We start from the raw sequence: 26,556 nt of genomic DNA, 5'->3' as shown, positions 1-26,556 counted from the left end.
ATTCCATCCCTCCCGCACACAGACGGCAGATCGGTATGACTCCAATGTAGAAATCTTGCATATTATAAATGCTTGTGTTTTAAAACAAGGGCTCAGCTTCAAAGAATGTAAAGTGGACATACTTTAACTGGGGGATAGATGGGAAAAAAAAAGTTCCTCTCTGAAGTTTAGATGATCAATTGTTGTTTCAAAGTAAACTTTCCATTGGAATTTGTGACACTTTTGAGGAATTAAGGGGAAGGAATGAGGACTTCACAAAATTGAATACAGTATAGTGGGCAACACATGGCAAACTGGTCAGTGGTAAGAATCCGGTCACAATGTTCAAAACAGAATGTCAGTGTTGCATTCAGAGCATTCAGTCATCAATTTGCCTGTGTCTTCGAAGATGTAACACTGACACTGCACACAAACCGGCCGAGCTGTGTGCGCCGTGGCGGGTCGCCCATCTGACTCGATTCAGTCGAATGAGCATCATTCCATTCTGGAAGGCGAGGCCTCACCAACAAGTGAGTATTGAGTTGCACAAACCGATTCGGTTTTCTCATTTGTGCACAGAGATTCTACACAATCTGGACCAGGTGTTGGCTTGTTGTCAAATATATAATGGCTAGTGTTGCTGCAAGCCCCTGGGTGAAAAACAATGCAAGTGAATTCCAGAATGGAATGTTTGTATGTGTGGGTACTGCAAATGAATCCCTTACTTTCAGTGAAATTAACATCTTCATGCCGATGCTGTCTGAAATGGAGTTCATAAAAGAAATTTTTTTCAATTTAAATCAGTACTGTATTATATTGAAGGTAGTGAGCGCCCCCCGCCCACCACGCCCATCTTGCGTTTGCATGAGCATTCTGAAGTGTCATTATTAATTGCACTGTCAACAGTACATTTTGTTGCTGTAGCACACTGTTAGATGTTGAACATTTAACATTTTAGAAAGTGTAACTTCAACACCAGGTAGTGTGAATGGATATCGACACTTGACCAGTGTTAAATTTAACACCCTTGGTGTTGAATAAACACCAGCAGATTTGCACCGGCGGGACCGGGCCAGGACTTGAAAATTGCAAATCTGCATATAATGGACGCGAATTAAAAAAATAATATTGTGTGTGTGTGTGTGTGTGTGGGGGGGGGGGGGCTACCCAGAGAAAATCCACACAGGCACGGGGAGAACATGCAAACTCCACACAGGAAGGCCGGAGCTGGAATCGAACCCGGGATATCTCAAATCATTTTCAATTGAAATGCTACTAATCAGTTTTAGCCGTCCAACACATCCCAACAAAAACGTATGTAAAGTGTTTTGGAAAAATGGCGAGCTAAAATACATTAGTGCTATATGATAGTGTAAATGTATAAAAACGGAGAATATAATTGAATGTAAATAACAATAGGCAGGAGAACATTTTAAACAGAGCTGGCTTTATATGTCCCTAAACATACTTTTAGCGCTGATTTCGAAAATGTCTTCACTTCTTCTGGCAGATAACTTTTTTGAAGATATGAATGTTTTGATTAAGTTGGACCTACAAAAGCTTGCACGGCATGGGTTTTACCATGTCTTATTTATAGCTATGACGTTCCAGAAAAAAAAAAATTCAGTTGCTGAACCAAACCCCAAATTCCTAAACACTAAAATATATTTTTACTACACTACAGTGTATTCCTATCATATTATTGTTAGGAAGGGGTTCGGATAATGGATGGTTGGATAGCAAACTGCTAGAAAAATACAAAGGCAGATTCGGAATCAGCGCAAAACATTCACTTAGAAAAGTTAACTTGCATTTCTGATTAAAAAAAAAAAAAATGTTGACCAGCGTAATAAAAAGCATTTTTTTGTTGCTGCGATTCAATGAACATTGTGCTGCTGCTTCTGGTGTGTTGTTGTTCTTTGAAGGTGAGCTAAAATAGGGTATGAATGAGTCAAGCTTGACATGCTCTCCGAGTTAGACAGCCTAACTAGCGGTTCGAAGGGGGAAAGCAAAAACAATTGGCATTCAGTCTATGCGGCCGGTCATTCGTTGCTTTTGGGTGCTTTTCATTTCGACCAACGTGTGACAACGAATGCTTTTCTCACAATGAAAACATAGTTGCTACTTTGAGAGACGAATGGTGACGACACCAATCTGCTTCCAATGGGACCAAACAACCACTTTAGGTCTTGAATGATGTGCTGCAGCAGCAGCAAGAAAAAGGAAACAACGAGAGACTTCAAATGCGGGGGGGATTATTTGTTGTTCACAGTTAACATTAGCTGCGTGCGCTAGCTGTCACCGGCTTGCTGCTACATGTGAAAAGTTCCGGTAAATTGTTTTCACAGTTTAAATTAGTGGTTACTTTGTTGGCTGTTCATATTTGGAAAATGGACTCTTTCATGTTTGGGCACTTGACTACCAGGTCAGATTGAAATTAAGCAACTAAATCTTGAGTTATCTGCCTTTCTGGAAAGGTGTCGCCGTGTATCCATGCGTCACCACCACACAGTGAAGTGTATAAAATTATTTGATTGTCTTCATGGGTGCTCGTTTCACCCGCACCCGGATCCTCCTACGCCCCAAAATTAGGGCTCTGCTCTCGCCAGTCCAACCCTCGATCGGTCAGAAAGTCATGGCATCGTCATGGCAACGAAGCCAGACTCACCAGTGGCGCAGCATGAACCCGCTCACTCGGTCCCTCTCAACTGGTCAAATGTCAACAAGTCAAGAAATATAACAAGTTTGAACTTCTTTTTAAAATAGCGGAATATTGCATATGTCTCCTTGAAAACATTTCCTGGACAGTCATTGCTTTTACAATCAAGTTTTACGATTGGCGGACACTTTTTCCTCCGGAACAATTTCTATTGTCATCATATCCGACGGAAGAAATGGTTTTCAAATCAGAACAAGTTGTCCCGGAATGGATTCATGGTCGTCATTGGAGATTCCATTGTATAAAGTGAGGTGCGATTCCACAAAGAAGTATACAAAAAAGCTGAGGGTTAGGGGTGAGGAAAAATACTGTTGCCCTTGAAGACATAAACACACAATTACCAAAACAAAGCCCTCATTGCTCGTCAACCCTTATTTGGTCGGGAATGGAATGTGTAACGACTTGAGAATGAAAGCGTTTGAGAAATGAACAAGTGAAATAGTTGAGGTGAATTAGCAGCATTAAAGCCATTGTACATTCTCTTTCATTGAACACAATCGGTGCGTCGTGATTGTTAGCAAATTACACTCATAAAGATTAAGGATGAAGTGGACTGAAAAAAAAAAATAGAATAATAAGACAAAAATGTGCTAGGTAAGTGGATCTGTTATCAGTGTCGTGTGCTTCCAGTGCTCAAAAAGGTTAAAGACCAACACATTGTCTAAACTGCATAGAAGTTGCTGAGGCACTTGTTTGAAGTCTCGGTAGTCCCGAGAGGACACAAAATGTCATTCGGCTCTTTGCATCCAAGCGTTGAAGCTTCGTTAGAGCTTCAATTGTGCTCTATTGCTTTGACTTGACGGGCAGGCGATCCCTTCGCGGCGTCCTCGTCAGAAGCTGGACTCTGGAACGTTCTTTTTGCGCCCCAGAGACGTGGTGCTGTAGCGCGGCCTCGGCAGGCTCCCATAAGACGTCTTTTCTGTGGTCGGCCTGCGGATCTCCGCCGAGGGAGGGGACGTGCCGTTGCGATGCAGCGACGCCGTCCTACGCGCGCTCTGATCCGGCCTGGCGGGGAGGCTGGACGAGCTCTGTGAGCGCTTGATGTCCAACGAGCTCCGCCCCGCTCTCCCGTTTGAGAGTTCTTTGCCGTGAGACTTCCTCTGCTCACCTCCGGCCGCTCCGTTCGACAACGGCGGCCTGGACAGAGTCCTTCTTCCGCCATCCTCGTCCGTGCCGTCCTTCAATCTCCGGGAGTCCTTTTCCCTCCTCAGGAAGTTGCCTTTAAGGATAGACATCAGTCCCTCGTGGCTCTTGGGCTTGAGACCTCCCTCATTTGCGACACGGCGTTCCCCGTCCGTCCGCTCGTCTTTCTGTCTTCTGAGAGTGCCGGTGAGAATGCTCGAGCTGCTTTGAACACTCGAACTGGATGCTTGTTTCATCTCCTGCTGGCTTTTGGAGGAGCTCTGCCTCTTAGAGTCTCTTCTCCTGCTTAGAGTGTTACTATTGCCTTCCTCACTTGGCGGGCTCTCTTTCTGGCGTCTTAAGCTGGACGTTTGATCCGATGGCCTCCTCTGGCCCTCTGGCACTTGTTTGGATTCGTCTCCCGCTTTAGCCAAGCAACTGATCCTCCCCGCACTGGAGGATCTTACAGGCCGGCCTCCATTCGTTTCCTTAGCGCTTCGAGGTTCGTTCATTAACGACTCTATCGGGTCCTTGGTGCAGCGAGGCCGTCGGCCCGACTCCAGATATTGGACCAGCTCTACTGGATCTTGAACGTCCGGAGGTGCCGGGTCGGGTTTTCGTCGGTCTCTAGAACCAAGCGACCAACGCAGGGGTAGCACCTTGTTTAGGGTGTCCTTGGTCTTGTTGGGTGCCCTCATGCTGACACTCCGCCCTTGCAGTCCCCTCACAAATGGTCGACTTTCAAAGCCCCCTTAAAAATGACAAGAGAGAGGACAAAATTTGAGTATGAGCACAATTCAAGGCTTCATTCATGGTTAGCAGTGCAGTGGACCCCACTTATTCGCGGGGGAATAAGAGGAATACGGACCGAGCGAGCGCATGAATACTGAACGTGCGCATAGATTTGAGGGTCATTGAAATGCACTGGGGGTTATTTTTTTTTCCATCCCAAAAAGTTTTCCAAAAAAATCTGATAAACACTCAAGTCTTTCATGAAAATCAGTTGGGTGGCAGATGTAACCACCAATATGCAAACCCTTTATATATATATATATATATAAAAAACATAAAAACGCAAGGTCGACTGCAGCTGCGGTTCAATGCCAAAATGCTGTTTGCAATACTCGTCGTGCTGTTTTTCCTTTCCATCAAACCAGATTTGATGGAAAGGAATGTCTCAATTCTCTCTGAGTAGACATTTCATTAAACAGTTTTTGATTGGAAAGTTTTGTTTTGCAACGTCACTAAATGATTTTTTTCTTTTAAGTTAATTTCCTACAATCCAGTTCATTTGGGCAAAATGTTACCATCCCTGTTATATTGCTTATTTGCTCTTGCAAAATTAAAATTCTTTTTAACTTTACAGAAATGTGCCTTTGTGTTGTTTTGAGAATTGTCAGCCACATATTTTTGCATTTGGCCGATATCGCGGCTTGGCAATCACTTTGTCTTTGTCCTAGGTTATTTTGTCTCTTCAAAAAAAAAAAAAAACCCACAAGTTTTGAGTACCGGTAGCTTATCAAAAATGGTCATTTTTTTTTTCTTGGTCTTAACAAGAGCAACCGATCATTTTCAGAGACACCAGCCTTAAAGTGACACGGTTAGCTCTGTGCCCAATTTCTGGTTTTAATTACTCCACCAGGCAGTCATTGTTTGGAGGATGCGGGTGTGCCAATCCCCCCATTTATCAACATGGACAATAATTGGATGCTGTAATGACATCGGCCAATGCTCATTATATTCCCTCAGAGAGGCCAAGCTCGACTTGCTGGCCGTGACTCATCACTTAAATATACGGTCTCTGCGGCAGCTCAAACAGATGCCCCCTTCAGGAAAAAAATATCACAGGCGGTGTCTCTGGGAGTTTATAATGACATTATGACTGCCAGCACCACGAGTAGCGGTTGCCATATTTACCACAGCGCACAACGCATCCGGAGTCAACATGGCATCCAACCGCAGAGCGAGACACAAAGTGTTGCTGTAATCCCGAGCATTCCGCAGCCCTAATTGCTAAATAGTTCATTGTCGATCTCAAAAGAAGCCTCACTGGAGACACTCACTGACCCCAGGCACGCTCACCTCCTTTCTCTTTATTTTCCAGGAATACGGGAGAGTCAGGGGAGTCGGGAACGGAAGACAGGCAGGTGGTCGAGGTGCGTGACACCACGCTGCCTCTTTTGCTCTCTCCTGTCAGGCGGATCAACCAATGGTCTGATACTGAAGAACTTGTTGAGCCTGAGGGGGACAAACGGCAGCGGGGGAGGAAAGTGTGACCCATCCATTTTGGAAAACACTTGCTGGAACACTCTGCACTAGGAATGAGACTTTTGGAAAAAGTGAGCAGGAACTTAAAAGTGTCACGACATCAGGTTCATGTGAGACTCTGTACCAGATATGGAGACTCTCAGATCAAATGCTCTGAGAGTCAGATTTTTTTGTAACCTTCGTGAATGCTGAGATGCTTGCAGAGTGTTTTAAAATGTATTCAAGCTGTTATTTGAAAGACCAAATGCTTCAGTATACAGAGCGTTGCCTTTCCGCCGCTGGCTATCTTCTCATTTTCCAGGGAAAATGTCCAACCGTGATCAGGATGCCTGAACACGGAAGAGTTGAATTGACTAAAGTTAATGTTTGGACATTTTAATATCACTTTTAATATAAGCCAAGGTCTTGTGTTTCTTTCTCATGCACTTGGAAACAGTAATTCATGCCTTCGTCACATCCCGGCTGGATTATTGTAATGCACTTGACTTTGGAGTCAGCCAATCCTCCATTAAGCGTCTCCAGTTGGTCCAGAATACTGCTGCTCGCCAATGACTGGTACTCGTAAGAGGGAGCACATAATTCCTACTCTGGCATCCCTTCACTGGCTTCCTATACATTTTAGAGTTCTTTTTAAGATCCTAGTATTTGTTTTTCAAATCTTTAAATGGCCTCGTTCCACCTTACCTCTCTGAGCTACACACCTGCCCGGCGCCTGAGGTCTGCAGACCAGACATTATTAGAGGTACCAAGAACAAAGCGGAGGCTCAGAGGGGAATTGAGCCTTTTCCGTTGCTGGTGCCTCTCTCTGGAATGACCTCCAACTGAACATTCGGCACGCAACCCCCTGCCCCCACCTGTCCATTTTTAAAACTCGTCTCAAAACGCATTTGTATTCTTTGGCTTTTGACTCAGCATGACTCAGACTTGATCTTAGTTTTCCTTTTTTGTGCTTTCTAATGTCCTCGTTATTTTGTTTTATGGTTTATTGTTGTACATATGATATTTGCTCCATATACAGCACTTTGTATGCAGCGGTGCTTGTTTTAAAGTGCTCTATAAATGCAGTTGAGAGTTGAGACAGAGTTGTGTTTTTTACAATCATAAATTGAACCTTACAAGACTGCATTCATTATTTGGGAATATTTAAAGCTCCCATTTAGGGAAATGCATTCAAAGAAATGCTTGCATCCAGGGGAACCTTTAATTGACTACAGTATTCATTTTTCGGCATTTTGTTTGTATCAAACTAAGCTGCACGGCTCTGAGCTAGGACTAAATGTGTCTTTTAGGTGGTGGCGGCTTTGATTTGCTTTGACGCACAGCGAGAAACCAGTATCTTAGCAACTCAGAGAGAAACCACAATACTCGCAAATACTTCATAATGAGAAATAGTGTCTGATTTTATGTGGACTCCTCACACATGACAAAGTTAAAAGTGAATAGCCAAAATGGCTTTCTTGTGATTAAACCACACAAAGAAAGTTAAGCTAACGGTAAGGTCAATATTGCAATAGTAACTTTTGAGTTGACAAAGAGTGCCTTAAAAGCTTGAATACATATACAGTACAGCCAAATTGAATGCAGAAATTAAGAATATTGTCAGATCAAATTATATTCCTCTCAGTTTTGCTCATATTCTTACCTGATGCAAAAAAAAAAAATACGTTAATTTTAAATGTTAATTTAATCTAAATCTGGATTTGCTGACATAAGCAGGTTACATTTGGCCAAATATTGTTATTCTATTGAAATGTGTCATTAATTCATGACAAAACCTCTCATTACTCACATGCAATTTTAAGAGTCATCCACACCACAAATTCATAATGTACAATCTAATAACTCAGTATTCATGATTACATGATTGGCATGCCATTCAGTCTGCAAAATGGAGAACTACTATTGCAGGACATCATCAATGGGGTAAAACTAACCTGGGCTCTTGATACCTTCAAAATTGTCACAGCTGTTATTTTTCTCATTTATGCTCAATATGTTTTATTCCCCTGCCCTAATTTCAATATTTCTTCACATAACCTTAACCCTTTCATGCACCCTGTAACGTGATAACATGATAAGATGTTCACTGTACTAAACGCTGTCCCTGAAAGGATTAATATGCTCTTCACTTTGCGTGTTTATAAACTGTTAAATATGATTTTTTTTACTGTCCACGGTAATTGGAAGCGTACCTCTGAAGGAGCTGCTGGCCGACCACGGAGGAATGATGTTGCGTCTTTGGTAGAAGAGAATATAGGCCCCTCTGGTGCAGATTTCCTCCTCAGGGACCAGGTCCACACTGCTGTCATCATAGCTGTACCACACACCGTCCACTGAGTTCCGGCAATAGGCTGGTGACAAATATTCCCACCAGTGTGTCAATGCTACAATTATCAAGGATTGTTTGGGAGTAAATAATTGAGAATTTCCTTGAACTCCTCACATGAAATATTTGCATGCAAGAAGTTGGCCTCAGCCACAGGCGGCTGAACCGACTGAATGGAAAAACATTCCGCATAAGATTGGTGATTTGGCCTCAATTTATCAAGGCAATCTAGTCAGGGCCAGTCCCAGCCGATGTGGCGCCCTAGGCAAGATTCTTCTATGGCGACCCCTTCTGTCGGTGAATATATATACACTTAGCGCGGGGGTCGGCAACACGCGGCTCCAGAGCCATTTTAAGTTTTATAGAAGGGTTTTATTTTTTTGCGGCTCCAGACATATTTGTTTTTTGTTTTTTTTGTCCTATATGGCTCTTTCAACATTTTGGGTTGCCGACCCCTGACTGAGCGTAACACCCCCGCCCCCGAGCCCTCATTAGACAAGCATACATTCCTACCAGTGTAGTGTCCCCCGTGCATTCCTCCATGGTGATTGCACACGGCATAGAGATCATACAGGTACTCATGTGGCAGGGTCATGTCTGCAGGCGGGTGGTGTTGGCCTGCGGACTTTGACCAGGCTGCGGGCCACGGCCCGCTATTCAGGTTACGCATACTCTGGCTCCTCTTAACAACATGGGGGGCCATGTCCAAGGCAGTTAGCGGGAAATGCACCAGTGATGAAAGCTTGTTCCTGCGCTCGCCTACCTGTTGGCAAAAATACAATTGTATACCTTATGACGGTACCTGCGAATGACACAATACAGTTGTACAGCAATGCAAAGGCCAGTCGCGATAATTTAAACACATTGTGGAATGACCAGTGGCACAGTGGTTAAACTGGTTAGCACATCTGCCTCACAGTGCAGAGGTCCTGGGTTCGATTCTGGGCCTCGGCCTTCCTATGCGGAGTTCCGTGCCCGCGTGGGTTTTCTCCGGGTACTCCGGTTTCCTCCCACTTACCAAAAACATGCAGGTTAATGGAACACTCTAAATTTTCCCCATGTGTGATTGTCAACGCGGGTGTTCGTCTATGTGTGCCCTGCTATCAGCTGGTAACCAGTTGAGGGTGTACCATGCCTACTGTCCAAAGACGGCTGCGACAAGCTCCGGCATGCCCGTGACCCTTGTGAGGATAAGGGGCGGCTTAGATAATTATTATTTTTACACACGCACGCACGCACGCACGCACGCACGCACGCACGCACGCACGCACGCACGCACACACACACACACACACACACACACACACACACACACACACACAAAATCTTTCAGAAATGCTTACAATGACTCAGTGAGAATATTTGAGCTGTTCTTATGCATCACTCGGTCGATTTAAGATCTTGTGTATTCTGCACATGTCGAGACTGTCCTTAGGGTTAGGGTTAGGGTTAGGGTTAGGGTTGGTCAAAGCTCGAAGCCTTTTGTCCACATTTCCGCTGACAGGATGAGGTGAGAAGCTCAGAAAAATTCTGGCAGACGTATTTTTTTTTCCTTCTGTCTTGTCAGCTTGAGCTTCTGAAGTGTGAGAAAGAGGACCTCCGGCCAAAAGTACTTTGAATAAATCTGTGATCACAAATACCCTTCTGATTCTGAATTTGACAAAATGTGCAATACACTCTTATGACATGAATGGCTCTACTTATTTTAACGTGTTGAGCTACTCGTTGCCTTGTGAGGCTTCAAAATATGTGTAATAAAATGGAATCGCTGTGCCGCTTGCATCTTGCGTACCTGTCGGAAGCGCTTGAGGTGAAGGATAAGGATGTCCGGCAGCGTCCACAAGCTCATCTTGACCATGCCCTGCTGCAGTTGCTTGCAGTGGGGGCACTTCCAGGCGTCATCCGGGGCCAGCTGCAATCAGTTCAATGAGCCTTCAATGTGACATGTTTTCCAAAGACAGTTGGGCCCAGAAGGAATTGGACAGCGATTTTAGCATTTTATACACCACCACAGTAGATTTTTAGATGAAACCAACAAAATGGCCGTTTTATGTCAACTTTCAATTTGTTCTTCAAACGTGAGACTTCAGCTCAAAAGTGCTTGAAGACCATAAACTTATCTGGCAAGCAGGACGCTGCTGTTTGCACAAAAATGACTCATCAACAGACATTTATGGTCGTTGCAGAGAAAATTGATTACTGGCGTTATCATTTGTCCCTGAAAAGTGACTGGATGGCAGACCATTTTGTGACACTCTGCTGTGTTGGAACACGTTTGCTGTCAGCACTCCGCAGGTTGTCATTCTCATCAGATCTCCAAGGGACACGTACGGCCCGCATCACGCATACACTAAGCTGTGCGGGAGGAAAAATACCGTTTTTGCCTCACTTTGTTCCGTGCAATGGATTTTTTTTCCCTCTCTCAGAAACAAGCTGACATGATTACATCAAATTCTCTCTATTGTGCTCCAGAGTGGAATAAAAATGAGGGGTATTACAAAAGTCTTTACCTCTATTCAACCCAGAGGACGAGTAAAATTACTTATTTTATCCAAACTATCACCACAATAGATCATGTATATCTAGATCTTACACACAGCGAAAAAGCCAACACAAGAAGGACAAAAGAATCATTATGGAGCTGTTGTAGAGGATTCAGCCATAACTGTTGCTTTTGCTGAATGCCCTTGGGTGTACGTGGCTATTAATTTGAACTTTTTAGTCAAGAAAAAAAAAAATGGCCACGCTCTGATGAACCACGAAATGTTATTTCAGCACCATATGGTCGCACAGTCAATGCTTCCAGCACTGACCAGTTTGCATAATTTAATGGCAGTGCATTATTGCCCTTAAACGTTCATCATCTGGAAGAGGGTTGTGCATCTGTCGCAAACCGTAACGTCAGAAACATAAAATAAATGTTCAAGTTCAAGAAAATTAGGAGAGAGCTGTGGTGAATGAGGAAAAAAAAATTAGATAAACAAATTCATCGTTCTTATTTGGGTTCAAGGTCAAATACAGTCTTAACTTATAATAAATACAATGGAATATAATTAATTCGCGACGGTAGTTTTTTTCTAACAACTCTTACTTCCAAAGGAAGGAGAGACCTCGGTAAGGTCAAGAGCACGAGAAGAGAAAAATATTGAGGAGATGAAGTGAAACTAAATGCTCTCAGCAATGACAAAACTACAACAAAATTTGGATCGCAGTCCAAAAGTGCTCCAACGTTGCGGATGAAACGAAAATGCACGAGCAGGGCGCAAGCGAGATCCAGCACTTACTGTACATGCATTTATGTACAGTACTGTATATTGTGTTTTAAATGTTTAATATGTACCTGTGAGCTGAAAGCAAAACGTGGAAGTCTCTGTCACCAAATTTCGCAGGTTCACTCAGTGAATGGGGCGGGCGATCATCACAGCCTCTCTTAAATAGCCAAGGTGAATGTGCCAATATGTGTCACTTCACCAACGCGTACAGTTACCATTGGAGGACGCATTCGTTTTTTTGTAATGTGAACGAGAACATCAAAAGAGCGGAGTTAACAAAAAAATGAGCGTCGCGTGCCGCAGCGTGAATATAGCCTGTCTGACCTCGACGTCTAGCCGCCAGGATGAAAACTACATGTCAATATCATATTCTGCACCTCAAACATTATTGGCGCCGATTGCTTTCAATTACACAGAGAGCTTTGAAATCCGCATTGCAGAGACTCAAAACCTTATACCGGGTTGCAGTTTTTCTTCCGGGCATTGGTCGATGTGCAGTGCTTAGTTGCTTTGTGCGGGGGGGTGTGAGTGACCAAATGCAATTCTTTTGCTACAACAAAACCCACACCTGCAAGACTCTCCCATTATCCCCCTTTAACTACTTATCTGATGGTTAAGAGAGGCCGACAAAAGCAAGAAGTGGGCAAAAGCCGTCAAAACAATGACGTGCTTGTTTTCATCAGGGAAGCAAACCACACGGAAAATGAAGCAAATCGTTTGGTTGAACATGTTTGAGCTCACCTGCTCTTCTTTGGTATACAGCTGGAAACACTGGTCCAGAGTGCAGCTATGTTGCTGAAGGTGCTGCTGCTGCTGGTTCCGCACACTTTCGGCGTCTTGAACCACTTCCTCCTGGATGCTGCCAAACACACTGGAGGAGACGAGTTGTGTTGTCAACCTTGTCATTTTGGCTCTCAGGCAGCCAAAGACATAAATCGTGACAAAACGTAGGCGGACACTAGCTACGGGGGGGTTTATGCATCCCACTCTACTTTACGCTCATGCCGCTTACCAGTCTTTAAGCTTGTAATCCCACTCGATGACAACCTTCACATGTGGAGGTCCCCCGGGGCCACAAAATTTCAGTGCTCTAAAATGGCAACAGAGTGCAAATAGCATCAAGTTAAAACAGAGGCATCGCCAAATTTGAATGCACCAAACGTCTTGCTATTTGGAATTCAGTGTGTGTGTGTGTGTGTGTGTGTGTGTGTGTGTGTGTCAGTGCATGTTTGTTTTTTTTTGGGGGGGGGGGTGAGGAGTGGGAAAATCGGGGTTTCTTTCTCTGTGACATTATTATGAATTCCTGACTGGCCAATCATAACTCCGTTTATGATTGGCCGGAGTCATGATTCATAACTCATTTTTTGCCCACGCTTGCGTGAGTTTCCTCCAATTTCTCCTGCTCCTTGGCACATTGTAAAATCGCGCATGTCAAGCTCCATTGAAGACTTAACTATCCAACGGTGTAAATGTGAGTATGAACATTCGCAGTAGAATATTGACGGATAGATGAATATAACAAAGGTTATCTTAACTCTTAAAAGACTATTAAGTCCTAATAGACGATTAGTGTCATTCAACTCTCTCTCTCTCTCCCCGTCCCCCCCTCTCTCATATGATTAAACAAAGGATTTAGAAATTTTGATTCAGTAATTCTACTACAGTAAAAATGGTCAGACTCGCATCGCGGGCTACATTGTGTTCAACCATTGTACATGAATAACACACACCATCTTATGCTTGCCGTGCCTGTTACTAAAGAGCACGGCCTTGCACTGCGGTTCCAAATGAAAGTTTCATTCACAAGACTAAAAAAGGCTTCCGTTTTAACTTTGTGAATAAACTAAATTTCCATCAGTCTGATGATGGGTCGTGATAATGGGTGTCACATTTACAGAGTAGGGCGAGTGAGTTTTGATGTCAGGTAGAGAATACACCGTGTCAGAATTCAGCAGTATTTCAACTTCGAGCAGACTATCAGTCGTCCCAAATATTTGCTCATCATGTTCAATTGTGCTTGACGTCCCATGAGATCCCTGGCTGAATGTTTACAGCAACAGCTAGTCTTCAGGTGACAGGAACGCTGAACTTGTTTCATCTGAAGGTACAGAACTGAACTTTTTCGGATATTAACTCATTCACTCCCAAAGACGTTTTTAAACGTCTTTTCAGACTTGGTCCAGAATTGGCTGGTACCGAATGAGTTAAAAACTATAGCTGAGAATTAGATCCATTGAGCGTCTAATCATCATCATCATTATTATATCGCTAAACTGTTTATGATTGCCATTTTCTCAAAATTACGTCGGCATTTCGCCGGCGAAGAAAAACCTCGCTCTTAAGGTTGTATGCAATACGCCTCAGGGCCTCATGGGATTTTGTATCTATGGCAGGTTGATTGAGAATTTAAAACACATTTATAAAAAGGATAATTCAGCTGACAAAGTAATGCCACATTTAGGTTAATATTTTAAATTCGGAGACCTGCCTGGGCACAAAAGTCTTGAGAGCCTGATGAGCCCATCATGGAGGCACTTACTCCCCGCGAGCTGGTATTAAGAGTGTTTCTCGGTCTGCCTGTAAATTGGCTCAGTCCAAAGAGTTTTTTTTTGACTGCGACACATTGGATTCTCTTTGAAACAAACTCTCCTGCTTGTATGTTCACTTAAGAATGTCCTTTCATGCCTCCGTGCCAAAAGGAGACGAAAAAACAAGCTCAACATGCTTGCAGAATCTTGCAAACACTGACATTTCGTCTTATATCTCAGCACCATCCAAAAGCATGACCTTTCCTGCAGCTCAGTGGCAAATAGTCCGAGTAAACCCTTCAGAGCTGCTCTCAATGAGTTGCTGATTACCGGACATAAGTAAGTTGGCACTGTGACTTATATGCCATTACACAGTACTCAATGTGCTTTTCTATGATATTAATATTCCACACCTGCTTTCAAGTTTTCGCAAAAGCCAGTATGCAGCAAAGCTCCTTTGGAAAGTAGCCTTTCATTTACTTCAAAAAGATTTTAATGCAGGGCAGCAATTCATGTGGACAAAATAAACGTGCCCCCTCCTGCTGTCAGCTCGTAGCTATGCTTTCCTAACAGCGTCTATTCCTGATCCGGATGTCTTTTGATCGACCTTTTCATAAGGGTTGGGAGAACTGCTGCCATGTTACTATCCGCCTGACGGAATGCGAATTGACTACTGCTGACCTGAATTGAAAACGAAAAAAATTTGTTGTGGTGGTACCGGAGGAAAAAATAAAAAGTACTTTGGAACAGTCTGCCAACACCAGGAGCGACAGAACTTGCTTGTTTATATGCGAGCCATCAGTTACTACCAAAGGCACAGCTTTTCATAAGTAGGGTAGTCACAAAAAAATATTGGAATTGAAAAAACGATTTTGATGAAAAAAAAATGCGAGTCCATCGAACGAACCGGATCGCACCACTTATCGAGATGCGTATCGAATCGTCCGTGATAGGAGACGGAAATACGCAATGTTTACAGTACTCAAACAAGTTCATTGTGATGTAAAGTTTGTAAAATGACAACAAGGAAATCATTGCATCGTATCGAATCGTTCCTGTACTTTGTCATTTCGCTCGGGAGGAAAAATGTTCATCTTAAGGCTTGCAACACTCTTCAGAGCGCCGTGGGAGTTTGTACAGTTGGTAAGTTGTTGATGCTTTTGAAAGACGAAAACACAAAAAGCCCAAATAAAATATATTCAAACAGATGCCTCTCTTTGTGCCGACTTCACAAAAGAGAGTAGGAAGAGTAATCATTTTTTGAGCATGCAGGCAATCAAAGATGCACACCCATGAAATTAAGGTCACAAAAATACCCAAGTTACGACTTGGAAGAACTAAAAAGCTGACCTTGTTCGTATTTCAATGAAACAATATTATCCACGGGAGATTAAGAAAATTATTTTTGTGTCTTTCTCAATCAAATAAAATTTTGACCAAATTTGACATAATAGCTCAGTTATTGAAAATTTTTTCAGACAATTTAACATTTTAATTGAAATTTTTTCTTGGAGCTGCTGCTATTTTTTAATCTTGTTAAAAAACAAAAGAGCTTTTCAAATGAAATTGCAGACATGTGAAAACCACAACTTTTTTTTTTAAATAAAAACATGCATGTTAGGTTCATTGACAACTCTCAGTGATCCATTTTGGGGAAAAAAGCATTTTGTCGTCGTCACATCGTATGGATGGCTCCATCTACAAGTGGTGCGATTCCTACCTCTCAACAGCAGGGTGGTGCAGCGGTCTGCTGTCTTGAGGTGAAAGATAGCTATAAGATGCCGAGCCTCCCACCACTCTGATCTTAAACAGCGCCCTGGTGTTCTGCAATTGGAGACATAGTCATTAGTGCGGCTGAAATATCTTCAGACAGTTCATATCTGAGGGTGCCTCATTTGCGCTGGTTTGGCCTCGAGTCAACATTATTTTGAGTGGATCAGTGTGCTTATACGTTGTTACTTGAATTCGTTGTTGCATGTGAGCAGATGTTAACAGGAGGTAGGACTCACATATGCACAAAAAGTGGATCACGATTTTATACATGTCTAGTTTAGATTGAGGTGTACGCTCCCTGTTGACATTAATACATTTTGAGTTGCATTACATACATGACAGTAATTTACGGTCCTTCAAAAAACATAAAAAAAACGAGCATTAGGTTTGCGTTTTCGATTGAATTTCAAGTTTGGTTGCAACTAGAGTACAGATAAACAAAATAATCCAAGAAAAGGATATCCTAGCCATTGAAAATGTTCTTGTGAGGCAGGGGTCTTTACATGGAGAGTTAGGATGGCCATTGTCAGGCTCCCTCTGAAAAGAAATCATTGAAACATCACAGAGCTGACAAATCACAGACAAGCCCCGAACTTGCCATTTTTTAAAGTACAAATTGAAAGAAGACTGCTTTCAACCAGTTACATGATTGTCTGAATTGGATCCCCAATGATTAGCACAAAACATTTAAATCTTGGCTTTCAGACAAACAACAGGACCAAGACAGCACTTCTCAAAGTTTTTGAAAATATTACAATCAATGTGGTCTTGTGAAAAGTCTCTGTCCTCGTTTGACTGCATCTAATTAAGTACAGCTTTTGTTACAGTGAATCCCAATATTCTTTTCAATAGGCAGCACCATTCTTTCTCTCTCTCAAGAAAAAACAGACGTGCTTCAGTGCACACTTATCTTCGGGCATATTGATTACTGTCACACTCTCCTTTTTGGACTCACAAAATAAATAAATAAATACAATAAGCAATTCCATAGTCCATTGACTGATGAGGACCAGAAAGATAGAACACATTACTTACTTTATCTGAGTTTGTCTGGACATCATTTTTAATCAATTGCATACTGGCCCAATAGGCTCGGCGATTATGGGGAAAATCTGCACAATTATTCATATCAATCCAAAACAATAATTAATATATTTCAAAATAATAGCAATTAAAAAAAAATATGGCAAAAGAGAACCTGTTGCGACATAATACGCAGAGCGAGTGGGTTTAGCAACACACCCTGAGCAGGAGTCCAGGACTGCCCTAATTGTCTCTTAAATATTGCTTTGTTTTTATTAGTGGTTGCCGACTCCTTTTCTGTCTCACTATTTGGCTTGTTCCTGTTCTGGAAGTAGCACTCCAAAAGCACGATTTTTTTTCAACCCATTTTTGCTAGTTTATGGACTTACTTTTTCCTCATATAGCATGACCAAGATGAGCAATTCAAGTCACAGGCAGATGCGTTTGATTTTCAAAATAAAACATCTCTCAAGTTCTGATGATAATTTTAGTAAATCCTTTTTTTTCCTTTCCATCTCGCCAGTGGCTTTGCGGGTCTTGCTACCAAATAGCGTGCTGCCCAGTTCTGGGCCGTTGGATGGCGGTTGGGGATCACTGTTTTAAAGAACACACATGGGTATTTATTAAAAGGGATTTAGTATATGTTTGAAACATAGAATAGAATAGAAAAAAAATACGTGAAGGAGGAATGTGATTTTTTTTTTTTTTGTCATAGTAGTATTTCGAAAAAAAGATGGAACGCGCCCATCATTCCAAGTACTGTAGTCTGTTACGTATCAAAGGCAAAGGGAGAATTCTCAAACGCAAACCAAAACCCGAAGTTGTAACACCACAAGAAACCTCTGGGTGGTGCCACAACACCTTATAAACAAGAAGAAGCCATGCCAGAGTCATTTCAACAATTCCGGACTGTACCGGAGGGAAAAACCAAGTAAAATGCTTGTTAGCAATGTGACGACAGCATTCCACCCCCCACCCTTTTTTTTCCGCCCCGTCCCCTTCCCACCACGGGAAGTTTGTCCCCATCTGTATCACTCCAAGCAACCTGAGAACCAAATGGAGTTGCTTTCAGAAAGAGGATTGAGGAAGGTATAAGTGTATTTTTTGGACAGATAAAAGATCACAAAAGATGGCAGATCAGATGCAGGTCAGTGCTTATTGGACTATTGCTAAGCGTCCTTTGATGCTTAAGTGTAAATCTAATGCAACGACTGTGTCTTATTGTCGCTTCGTTTGTACCACTTATTTGATGGTATTGCTAAATTATCGCGATATACCAGTACTTGGTACTCTGTGCAGTTGAGGAAACAAACACCTCTGGCAAGACTAGGAGGAAGGGAGTCTTATTCTTTATGGCTTAAATCCTAAAATTAGATTTAATCATGCTAATATATAGTCAACAATGCACTACAATAAGAAACAAATGACATTGTCCTGTGCCAAAAAAATCATTTAAGTGACTCATTGTGGCAACCCCTATTGCAACGAGCCAAAGCCACAACAATGGTTAGTACTTAGTAGTGTATATGGTGATGTATAAAACCACACATTCATTTGACTTTGGTGTGATTATGTGCTTGGGGGAGGGGGGGCGTAGTTAAAACGCAAGGTTCATTTTTTTTTTTTTTTTGATTTTACAAGAAGAGAAGGCATAATGAATAAAAAAGGAGCTTAATGACATAAGCCATAAGTCACCCTGACCACAGGCCAAGAATTAGAGGGACTCACAAGTCAACAGTGCAATAATTCACACAGTGTGTGGTAAATTATGGTTCAGGAGATTCGTATGTTGACTCATTTATAAAATTAAGAAAATGAATTAAAAAAAAAAAAACTTCAACAGAGATTCTAAATGTGAAAATAGAATGTATAACTACTGTGGACCATTGAACAAAGTGTTTTAATTTTAACGCAGTGTTAAAATGAAGTTAAAAGTAACTTTCTAATGCATTCATTGGACAAATATGCTACAATGCTACGCCAGTCATTTTTGTAAAGTACTTTTGAAGAGACAAAAATTGACTGCAGATTAAATTTGATTAAAAACAGTTCCTATAAGAAATAGTGGAAAAATAATGAGTCCTTACAGGGTCAAACTGTCGCCATCCCAAAACCTCGTAACAGTACAAGCATTGCTTTAAATCACATTTTAATATTCAGAGTAATATTCTGTCGCACCGTTGTAAAAAGTAGTTCTTCACCGTGATCACATTTAACTTCGATGAGGTGCGATGGCTACAATGAAAAATGCACAGAAATTGCTGTTTGGGAGGTGTATCCCTTCACACGTGGATATTTGTGTTGACTTAAATATTCTTTGTCAGCCAGCCAGCTCAGTCACATTTCTCTCTCGTGATTCTATTTTTCTTAATGTGAACAAATCAAAGACGGGCATTTGAATTCAAGTTCGGGGATAGTCCACTGTAATTGAAACTCCGTTACACTTGTTTTCGGGCTTCAGTGAGCCTCGTGGATCATGATCTACTGGAGCTGATGGCATTTACCTGAGCCTGAGATCTGTTCAGCATCAGATAATAGAGCTTGGTGAGTATCCTCTGCTGTAGCTGCTCCCAAGAGATGCTCCTGTCTTCCAGCATAAGAAATGGCGGACCAAACCTTACAAGAGCAGGAAATAAAAATAAAGAGCACATAAAAATCACCTTGAGGAATATAGAACTCACGTCAAAGCAAAAAACAGTGGACCTCGAACCCACACAACACCTGGCGATTGATGTCATGACCCGACAAGTAAAGTCAGCAACCGGGAGAGTCGATGCTGCATAGAGTAAACATTATCAAGGAAAAATGGAATGCCGAGCACCGAATGAGCACATAATCGCAAACAATTACGGTGAGCAGAGTGAGTGAAGGTGACACCTAGTTAAATCCATCATCCAAAATCGAAAAGGAAAATAGAATAATGGGCCTGAAGGGGCAATTGCACAGTAAAGTGTACACAATCCATCCTCATATATGTCTTGGCTTAGAACTGAAATAAAGGTATACAGTACTTTGGCTCTTTTTTTTTTTTTTTTTGCCATTTGAATTCAAAGACATAGAGCCCTATTTAAATGACTGAGTGTTTTCCAGAGGACCATTTCATTTCGATGAGTTCTGCGATGAGCAAAGGGCTTGTCATTAACTTCAAAATTATTGCTAGGCATTTCAAGAGTGACATCTCTGCCATTCCCTTCAGAAGCCCAATATACTACCGCTTTATTGTCATGGCAAACTGAGAAAGTTGCTTTCCAAAGCTCACCTGACTGCCTGCTGAGCACATCCGGACGTGTTGCAGATGAGGAGCAGAACCTTGGAGGAGCCGCCCTGGTTCAGGTATTCGGTGGATAACGTGCCAGATGATGGCAACTTCGCAGCCGAAGAGCTGTACGGGGAATTGGGGAGGCTGTGGTGATACCCTTGAGGATGGAAGAGCAGAGGAGGACAAATTTCAGGATACAACCGTATACCGTGTTTTCCGCACTAAAAGGCGCACTGGATTATGAGGCGCACCTTCAATGAATGGCCTATTTTGTAATTTTTTTCATATATTGGACACACCGCACTAGAGGACGCAATCTGCAATGCATCCACTAGATGGAGCTACGATCAAGGAAATGCCAACAGAACTGTAGCAACGCCACTCGAGTGAAGCGCGCCTCAGCAGTCCCATCGTCTGCTGCTCAAAGATGTACTCGCGTGCGCGCGAGTACGGTACGCACGTGGTTCAACCAATCAGCGCTGACGCAACCCAAGTCACAGAACAAGGAAGCTTTGAACAAACAACAACAGCTCAGGTAGCTTAGCTGTTGAGTGGCATTGCTACAGAACGATCAAATGTCAGTAAAACGTATTAAATAAAGCAGCGATACAGTTCACTTAACCAACAGCAAGTTATAACATTGACTCGTTAACGTTGAACTCTCTTGCCGCTGCTCTATTTCCGTGTTCAACTGCGTAACCCGATCGCCTTAAGTTTGAACTTTGCGGTGTAAGCATATCTCTAGCAAGGAGCGATTTTGGGGTCGACATATTACCGTAATAACCATACACCAGGCGCATCGGATTTTAAGGCGCACTGTGAGCTTTTAAGAAAATGGAAGGCTTAGGTGCGCCTTTTAGTGCGGAAAATATGGTAATAGGATGAGTCATTAGGTTCACTTCCATAATAAATACATAAATGATTGGGGTGATAGCCCGTGCTCTACAATACATAAATACGGGTCTGGCAGTATCTTTGTGAGGACTGGACTGGACTGCGCAAGTGTACCGAATGAAGAATCCAGACTGTCAGGTGTAAATTGTGTAAAGTTTCTCAGTTACGCACCAATAGCCACTGCAAAATTGCTACTTGTATTTCCACTCTCTGGAACAGGAACATTTGTTACGACAGACACTTACATGCACCTCATACGCACAGCGATGAAAATTGGTTAATCGCTTGAGGAGATGCAAAAGGCCAAACGTCTTATTTTCTGAGAAACACAACTTTGGACTTTAGTGGATGATTTCATTATACAGTGCTTGTTTAAGCCTTCTACAACGATCAGGTTCACAGCAAATCTTAACACACACACATTTTGACACGCAGGAAACCAAGTCATTACTTTCAACCATATTGAATGCACCCACTTAAAATTAAGTCCTTCATTAAGTTTCAGTCTGAAAAATTGTTGAGCAAAACTGCAGCAAAAATACACACCATTTTTTTCAAACTAAAGTCGGACAAATGGATAATGAATAAATGACCTTTATGCACATACAGACATCCCTGGATGAGTTTGGTGCGGAAGAACTTGCAAAGAACCATGATGTGTTATTTATATTGCAAAATACATTTCTAACACCTATGTCCAGTCCTGAAATGGGATGTTCAAAAGGAATATATTGTGCATGATGGGGAAGAACCAAGTCACTCGTGCCAGACTCCTGCCAATTCTCACCTCCTCTTTCTGCTTGAAGGAGGTGAGGATGAGGTCACTCTCACTGGAGCACAAGAGCCAGCGTGTTGCGCCTTCTCTCCGAAGAAGGAAGGACACACCTATTTTCCGACCATTTATTTACAGTCTTGATGAGGAGCAAGCAGCTAGGTGGGGCAACTTGAGTGACATGACTTCTCAGAATCGAGTCTGCAATTTTAAGACTTGGGACTCGCATGTCTTAAAGTGATGGAAGACTCGACTTGACTGACTTTGGTATTTCAAACTTTTGAAAGGGTGGGAACAATATTTTATCACTCCAGTAAAAACGGCGACTGGCTAAGCCTGTTCAACCAAGTAATGACTTGACTTGCTTGAAATTTTTGGGCGCACTCGACGAGATTGATTGTTTTTCACAATAACTTGGGATTTGCTTAAAACTTGACGGTCACAATCTGAGAATGATTTGCAACACGTGACCGACTCCCCACCTTTCATCGAAACATCCATCCATCCATCCACCAGCCCAACAACTCATCCATCCATGTTTCGAACTTTTAAGCAGAAAATGTGTGTTAAAGTGTGACAACCACAAATAAATGGAAGAGAAAATCCCAAGCAAGACTTCTGGTATGATGTCCTTCAATAACAAGCGAGTGACCCCGGTCACTAACAATGTGCATGCTGACTAAAAATACCCAGAGGGCTGTGAGCTTAAACCCGCATGAATCAGAGGTCATGACTATAAACAAGCATCAGTGGCCACAGACCACCTGAGCTCTGTGCTGACTGTGAAGAAAGAGTTTAGGTCAAAGAAAGAAGCCATATGCGGCAGTCTCGCTGTCCCTTTTTTTGTCATTTCCCAATCCTCCATACAAAAATACCGGCGAGGGGTATCACTTTTAGCCACCTAAAATGAGGACATCAACGCACAATTGTATAAAGAAGGTGATTTTGTCATCAGCCGTAGGCATTTTTCATCTGAGTGTTTATTGTAAGAATGTTGAGGTTAATAGGTTACAAATATATTATATATATATATATATATATATATATATATATATATATACATATATATGTATATATATATACATATTCTCTCAATCCGGCAATTTATTGAGGTTTACTTTGATTTGTTTTTCTTTTTGAACACGGCATAAAATGAATCCCCCCGGCCAATGTTGTAAGCCTTTAAGTGCTTCCAAGAAAATTTATTTCACCATATTCCCTTCTGAGTGATGCCACTTTTCTTGCTATCATTAGATGAGTTTTCGATGACTGTATTTTCACATCTACTTGGCCACAGAAGGTGGGGAGAATACTCCGAAGACCTCCTGAGTTCCACTGACACACCTTCCTAGGTCGAAGCAGAGTCTGGGGACTTCGAAGCGGGCTATCGTTTCTCTGAGGTTGAAGTCACCGGAGTGGTTAATTAAAAAAAGCTCCTTGGTTGCATGTCCCCGAGGGTGGATGAGATTTGCTATTAAAGGCTCTTGATGTTGCGGCGCTGTCCTGGTTGACACGCCTCCACAACACTGGTGGATATTGGTGCCGCTCTCTAGATTGGCAGACTCGAGTGTCGGTCCGCTTTTTCTTTTTTTTTTTTTAAGAAGGGAATTTCAACTACAGGGTCGTCACGCTCCTCAGTCTCCCCGCTAACGTCTTATTCAGCATTCAGACACGGAAGACGAGGCGGGCTTTTCATGAATCCGAATGTGTTTGTGGGAAGGCCAGTCAATCAAAATGAGAAAGAGAGAGAGAGAGAGAGAGAGAGAGAGAGAGAGAGAGAGAGAGACACACACAACAGAAGAACCATTTGGATGATGAAGGGAAGTCTGGGCCGGAGTGATGACGACATGCATATCCTGTTACAATTTGTACCTGAGTGCGGCGCAGAGCCTCCACAACCATGCAAAGGCGGCGCTTGAAAGGCGTAGATGACATCACTATCAGCGATGGCTGTCAGGTCGTCGTCATCTGAGAAGGACCTCTGGAATCCTGTCGAGTACAACTCAGCCAGGATGACCTGCAACCGGAAAACCACAAGGAATAACACTTAACAAAAGCATGTGTTAATTCTTCAACTCTTAATTTGAGCATTTCAAACCAGAGTCGGACATCTTACAATTCTATCTTACTTTAATGTAGCACCGCAGGATGTTTTGTTGATTCAACTTGGTCATGTTCGCACTGTTAAGTCGGATTTTCCTTATTTCTGTTGATTTATTCTAAAAAATGTACTTTCATTATTTTTATATCGAAAAATGATGTGACACAACAACTAATGGAATCAAATTGTTGATGATGGTAATCAAGTCGGATCGTGAGACCAGTGAAGGGCCACACTTTTCATCCTGGCTGGTCCACCGTAATCATCGACTGCTAGAGTCGGTGCGCCTTGGCAGAGGTTGAGTTAGTTCAACTTGGTTGCGACAAGATTGTCTGCTATCAACATGACCACAAAGCTGTAAAGCTGAATTACAGTGGAGCCTCAAAGGAAAAGTCAGTGACACAATTGGGAGTTCAACCAAAATGTTCTGCATACAAAAATAAATAAATAAATGTGTACCTGGTCTGCAGAGATGCCCCCTTCCTCTGCTACCATGGCTCTCAAGCTGGACAATGAACCGAAGAGAGGCACAGCAAGACCCACTCGGAGATACCGCTGAGTCTTGGTACTGAATACCAACGTCACACACATTGGCCTGCAAACAGCGAGGAGAATTGGTCATTTTCATTGCGTTTCCTTGAAAGTATGAGACATGTTGCAAGCACAGTAAAAAGCCTGTCGACAGTTTCCACTCCCTCGCAGGTGTAGTCAGCGGTGAAACTGAAATGACTCCACTCTGGAGATTTGAATGAAGCCGGCGCTTCCTTAAATTTGGGTCTCAACTTCATCTTCCATTGGAGCGATGGCCGTTTTTTGGAGGAAATGCGATATATCAGCATTGTTGCGCATGAATTTGATTTTGAGGCCCTGGGGGATACCGCAGGTGACATCAATCATGTTGGCATTTTGTTTTTGCACAACAGAGACATTTAACTTGATTCAATCATTGTGAATACAACAAAAGAAAAGATTCCGAAGAATTAGGAAGATGTGCCCTGTTGTATATTTTAATATGTTTTGATATGTTGTACATTTTTGGGAGAGGGGAAATTGTTGATTTGTGGTGCTGCTGTAGAAAATCCAATTTCACCGGCATGGATAATATAATTTGTCTGAGTGTGACTTCATATCTAATTGGATTTGTCTCACATCTCTTCACAATTCAACACGGGAATATGTTAGGAGGGAGGACATTAGGCGCTGTGGTGTTAATAATGTCGGATGCTGCCGAATGAGAAACACAAGGGGATGCGAGTGCAGGATGACTGTTGAGAGCAACAGGAATTGGGAGACGCCATCTTTGAATAACTTATGTCACGTTGTAGCTTTGTGCTTGAGGACTAATTTTGAATTCATCACATCATGATGTATTCCTGAACACGCATGAAATGTTTACATTCATAGTACATGCAGCCACTTTTACAGCAAAGTTTCTGCCTGTCTAAAAGCTCCTCAGTATAGATGAATTCATGTTTTTTTTTTAAAGTGTGTTATTTGTCGATATTTAGAGAGGATTTTCTTTGCCACGATATCCACAGCCCCTATTTCCACTAAGCTGTATAGTTGTGTTTGGGATTTTTTTTTTAAATTGTATTACTGGTATTATCTGCAGCACACAGGCATCGGCGTCCTGCTGCTAGCCTGCTCATGCTTTCGGGACCTCAGACTCAGCATGCCTTCGACTTAAATACCGCTGCAGCAGGAGCATGGACTCCCACCAGCGAGTGTGTGAGCTAGCTGTGTTTATGTAATAAAAGGGACCACATGTCAGAGAGAACGCAATTCTGCCAGTCCCACTGTGGTCGGTCAGCATGAGGTGTGAAACAAGAACAGATTTATTTCGGCGTGATTGTAAAAATAAAACAAAATGTAACAGCGGATTGGTTAGCTGTACGCGTTTTCTGTTGACGCTGCCGGTCAGCCATTGAAAATGAATCTCTTGAATCATCTACACCACACGTGTCAAAGTCAAGGCCCGGGGGCCAGATCTGGCCCGATATATCATTTTATGTGGCCCGCGAAAGCATGTCAAGTTCCATGATGCTTGCTAATGTCTGAACCAAAATTTCAAATTGTCAGATGTAATCCATAATAACAGTCCTTATTCTTGACTTCTGATTTTAAAACTAGTTATCCATCAATTTGTTGTGCGCTGTGTATGTAATATGTGGAGGTGATTAAACGTTGATATGGATTCCCAAAATTCATTACGGCCCACCAAGGGAAACAGTAACTAGAATGTGGCCCGCGACAAAAATGAGTTTGACACCCCTGATCTACACAGACCTATTAAAGCAGGAATTGGACAAAATGATATTGTATCCGGCAGATGAGGAAGAACGATGGTCTTAGAGTGGATTTACACTGCAGGTCCAAGCTCCCAAATCCAAATGAAATGTGTTTATTTGTAGGCACATTTCAAGTGATAACACCAAATTATGCAAGAATACGTAAACACATATTTAAAATTTAAATGTAAGTGGGTGGTTTAGTTGGCCTGCTATGACTATTTCCTCACTG

At 42.3% G+C, this 26,556-nt stretch overlaps 1 protein-coding gene and 1 long non-coding RNA gene across 2 annotated transcripts in view; one reads left to right on the top strand and one right to left on the bottom strand.

The window, feature by feature from the left end:
* Positions 1–2,739: 2,739 nt before the first annotated feature.
* The window catches only part of usp43a (ubiquitin specific peptidase 43a), a 59,185-nt gene continuing 35,368 nt past the window's right edge, over positions 2,740–26,556 (bottom strand). The window contains exons 5-16 of the mRNA XM_019862060.1: positions 24,496–24,631; positions 23,808–23,952; positions 20,270–20,426; positions 19,515–19,626; positions 15,935–16,038; positions 12,699–12,776; positions 12,428–12,557; positions 10,207–10,326; positions 8,928–9,177; positions 8,281–8,439; positions 5,903–6,058; positions 2,740–4,571 (exon numbers count right to left, since the gene is read on the bottom strand). Of these exons, the coding sequence (XP_019717619.1) occupies positions 3,529–4,571; positions 5,903–6,058; positions 8,281–8,439; positions 8,928–9,177; positions 10,207–10,326; positions 12,428–12,557; positions 12,699–12,776; positions 15,935–16,038; positions 19,515–19,626; positions 20,270–20,426; positions 23,808–23,952; positions 24,496–24,631 (2,590 nt within the window). The 3' untranslated portion in view covers positions 2,740–3,528. The remainder of the gene's footprint in view (positions 4,572–5,902; positions 6,059–8,280; positions 8,440–8,927; positions 9,178–10,206; positions 10,327–12,427; positions 12,558–12,698; positions 12,777–15,934; positions 16,039–19,514; positions 19,627–20,269; positions 20,427–23,807; positions 23,953–24,495; positions 24,632–26,556) is intronic.
* Positions 18,007–22,550, top strand: LOC109511193 (uncharacterized). The gene is made up of 2 exons (XR_002167265.1): positions 18,007–18,157; positions 21,970–22,550. It is a non-coding gene; the product is annotated as an uncharacterized LOC109511193 (long non-coding RNA).

Source organism: Hippocampus comes, unplaced genomic scaffold, assembly GCF_001891065.2.
Source record: "Hippocampus comes isolate QL1 unplaced genomic scaffold, H_comes_QL1_v1.1 scaffold7, whole genome shotgun sequence".
Taxonomy (NCBI): domain Eukaryota; kingdom Metazoa; phylum Chordata; class Actinopteri; order Syngnathiformes; family Syngnathidae; genus Hippocampus; species Hippocampus comes.
This window is presented reverse-complemented; position numbering and strand designations above follow the sequence as displayed.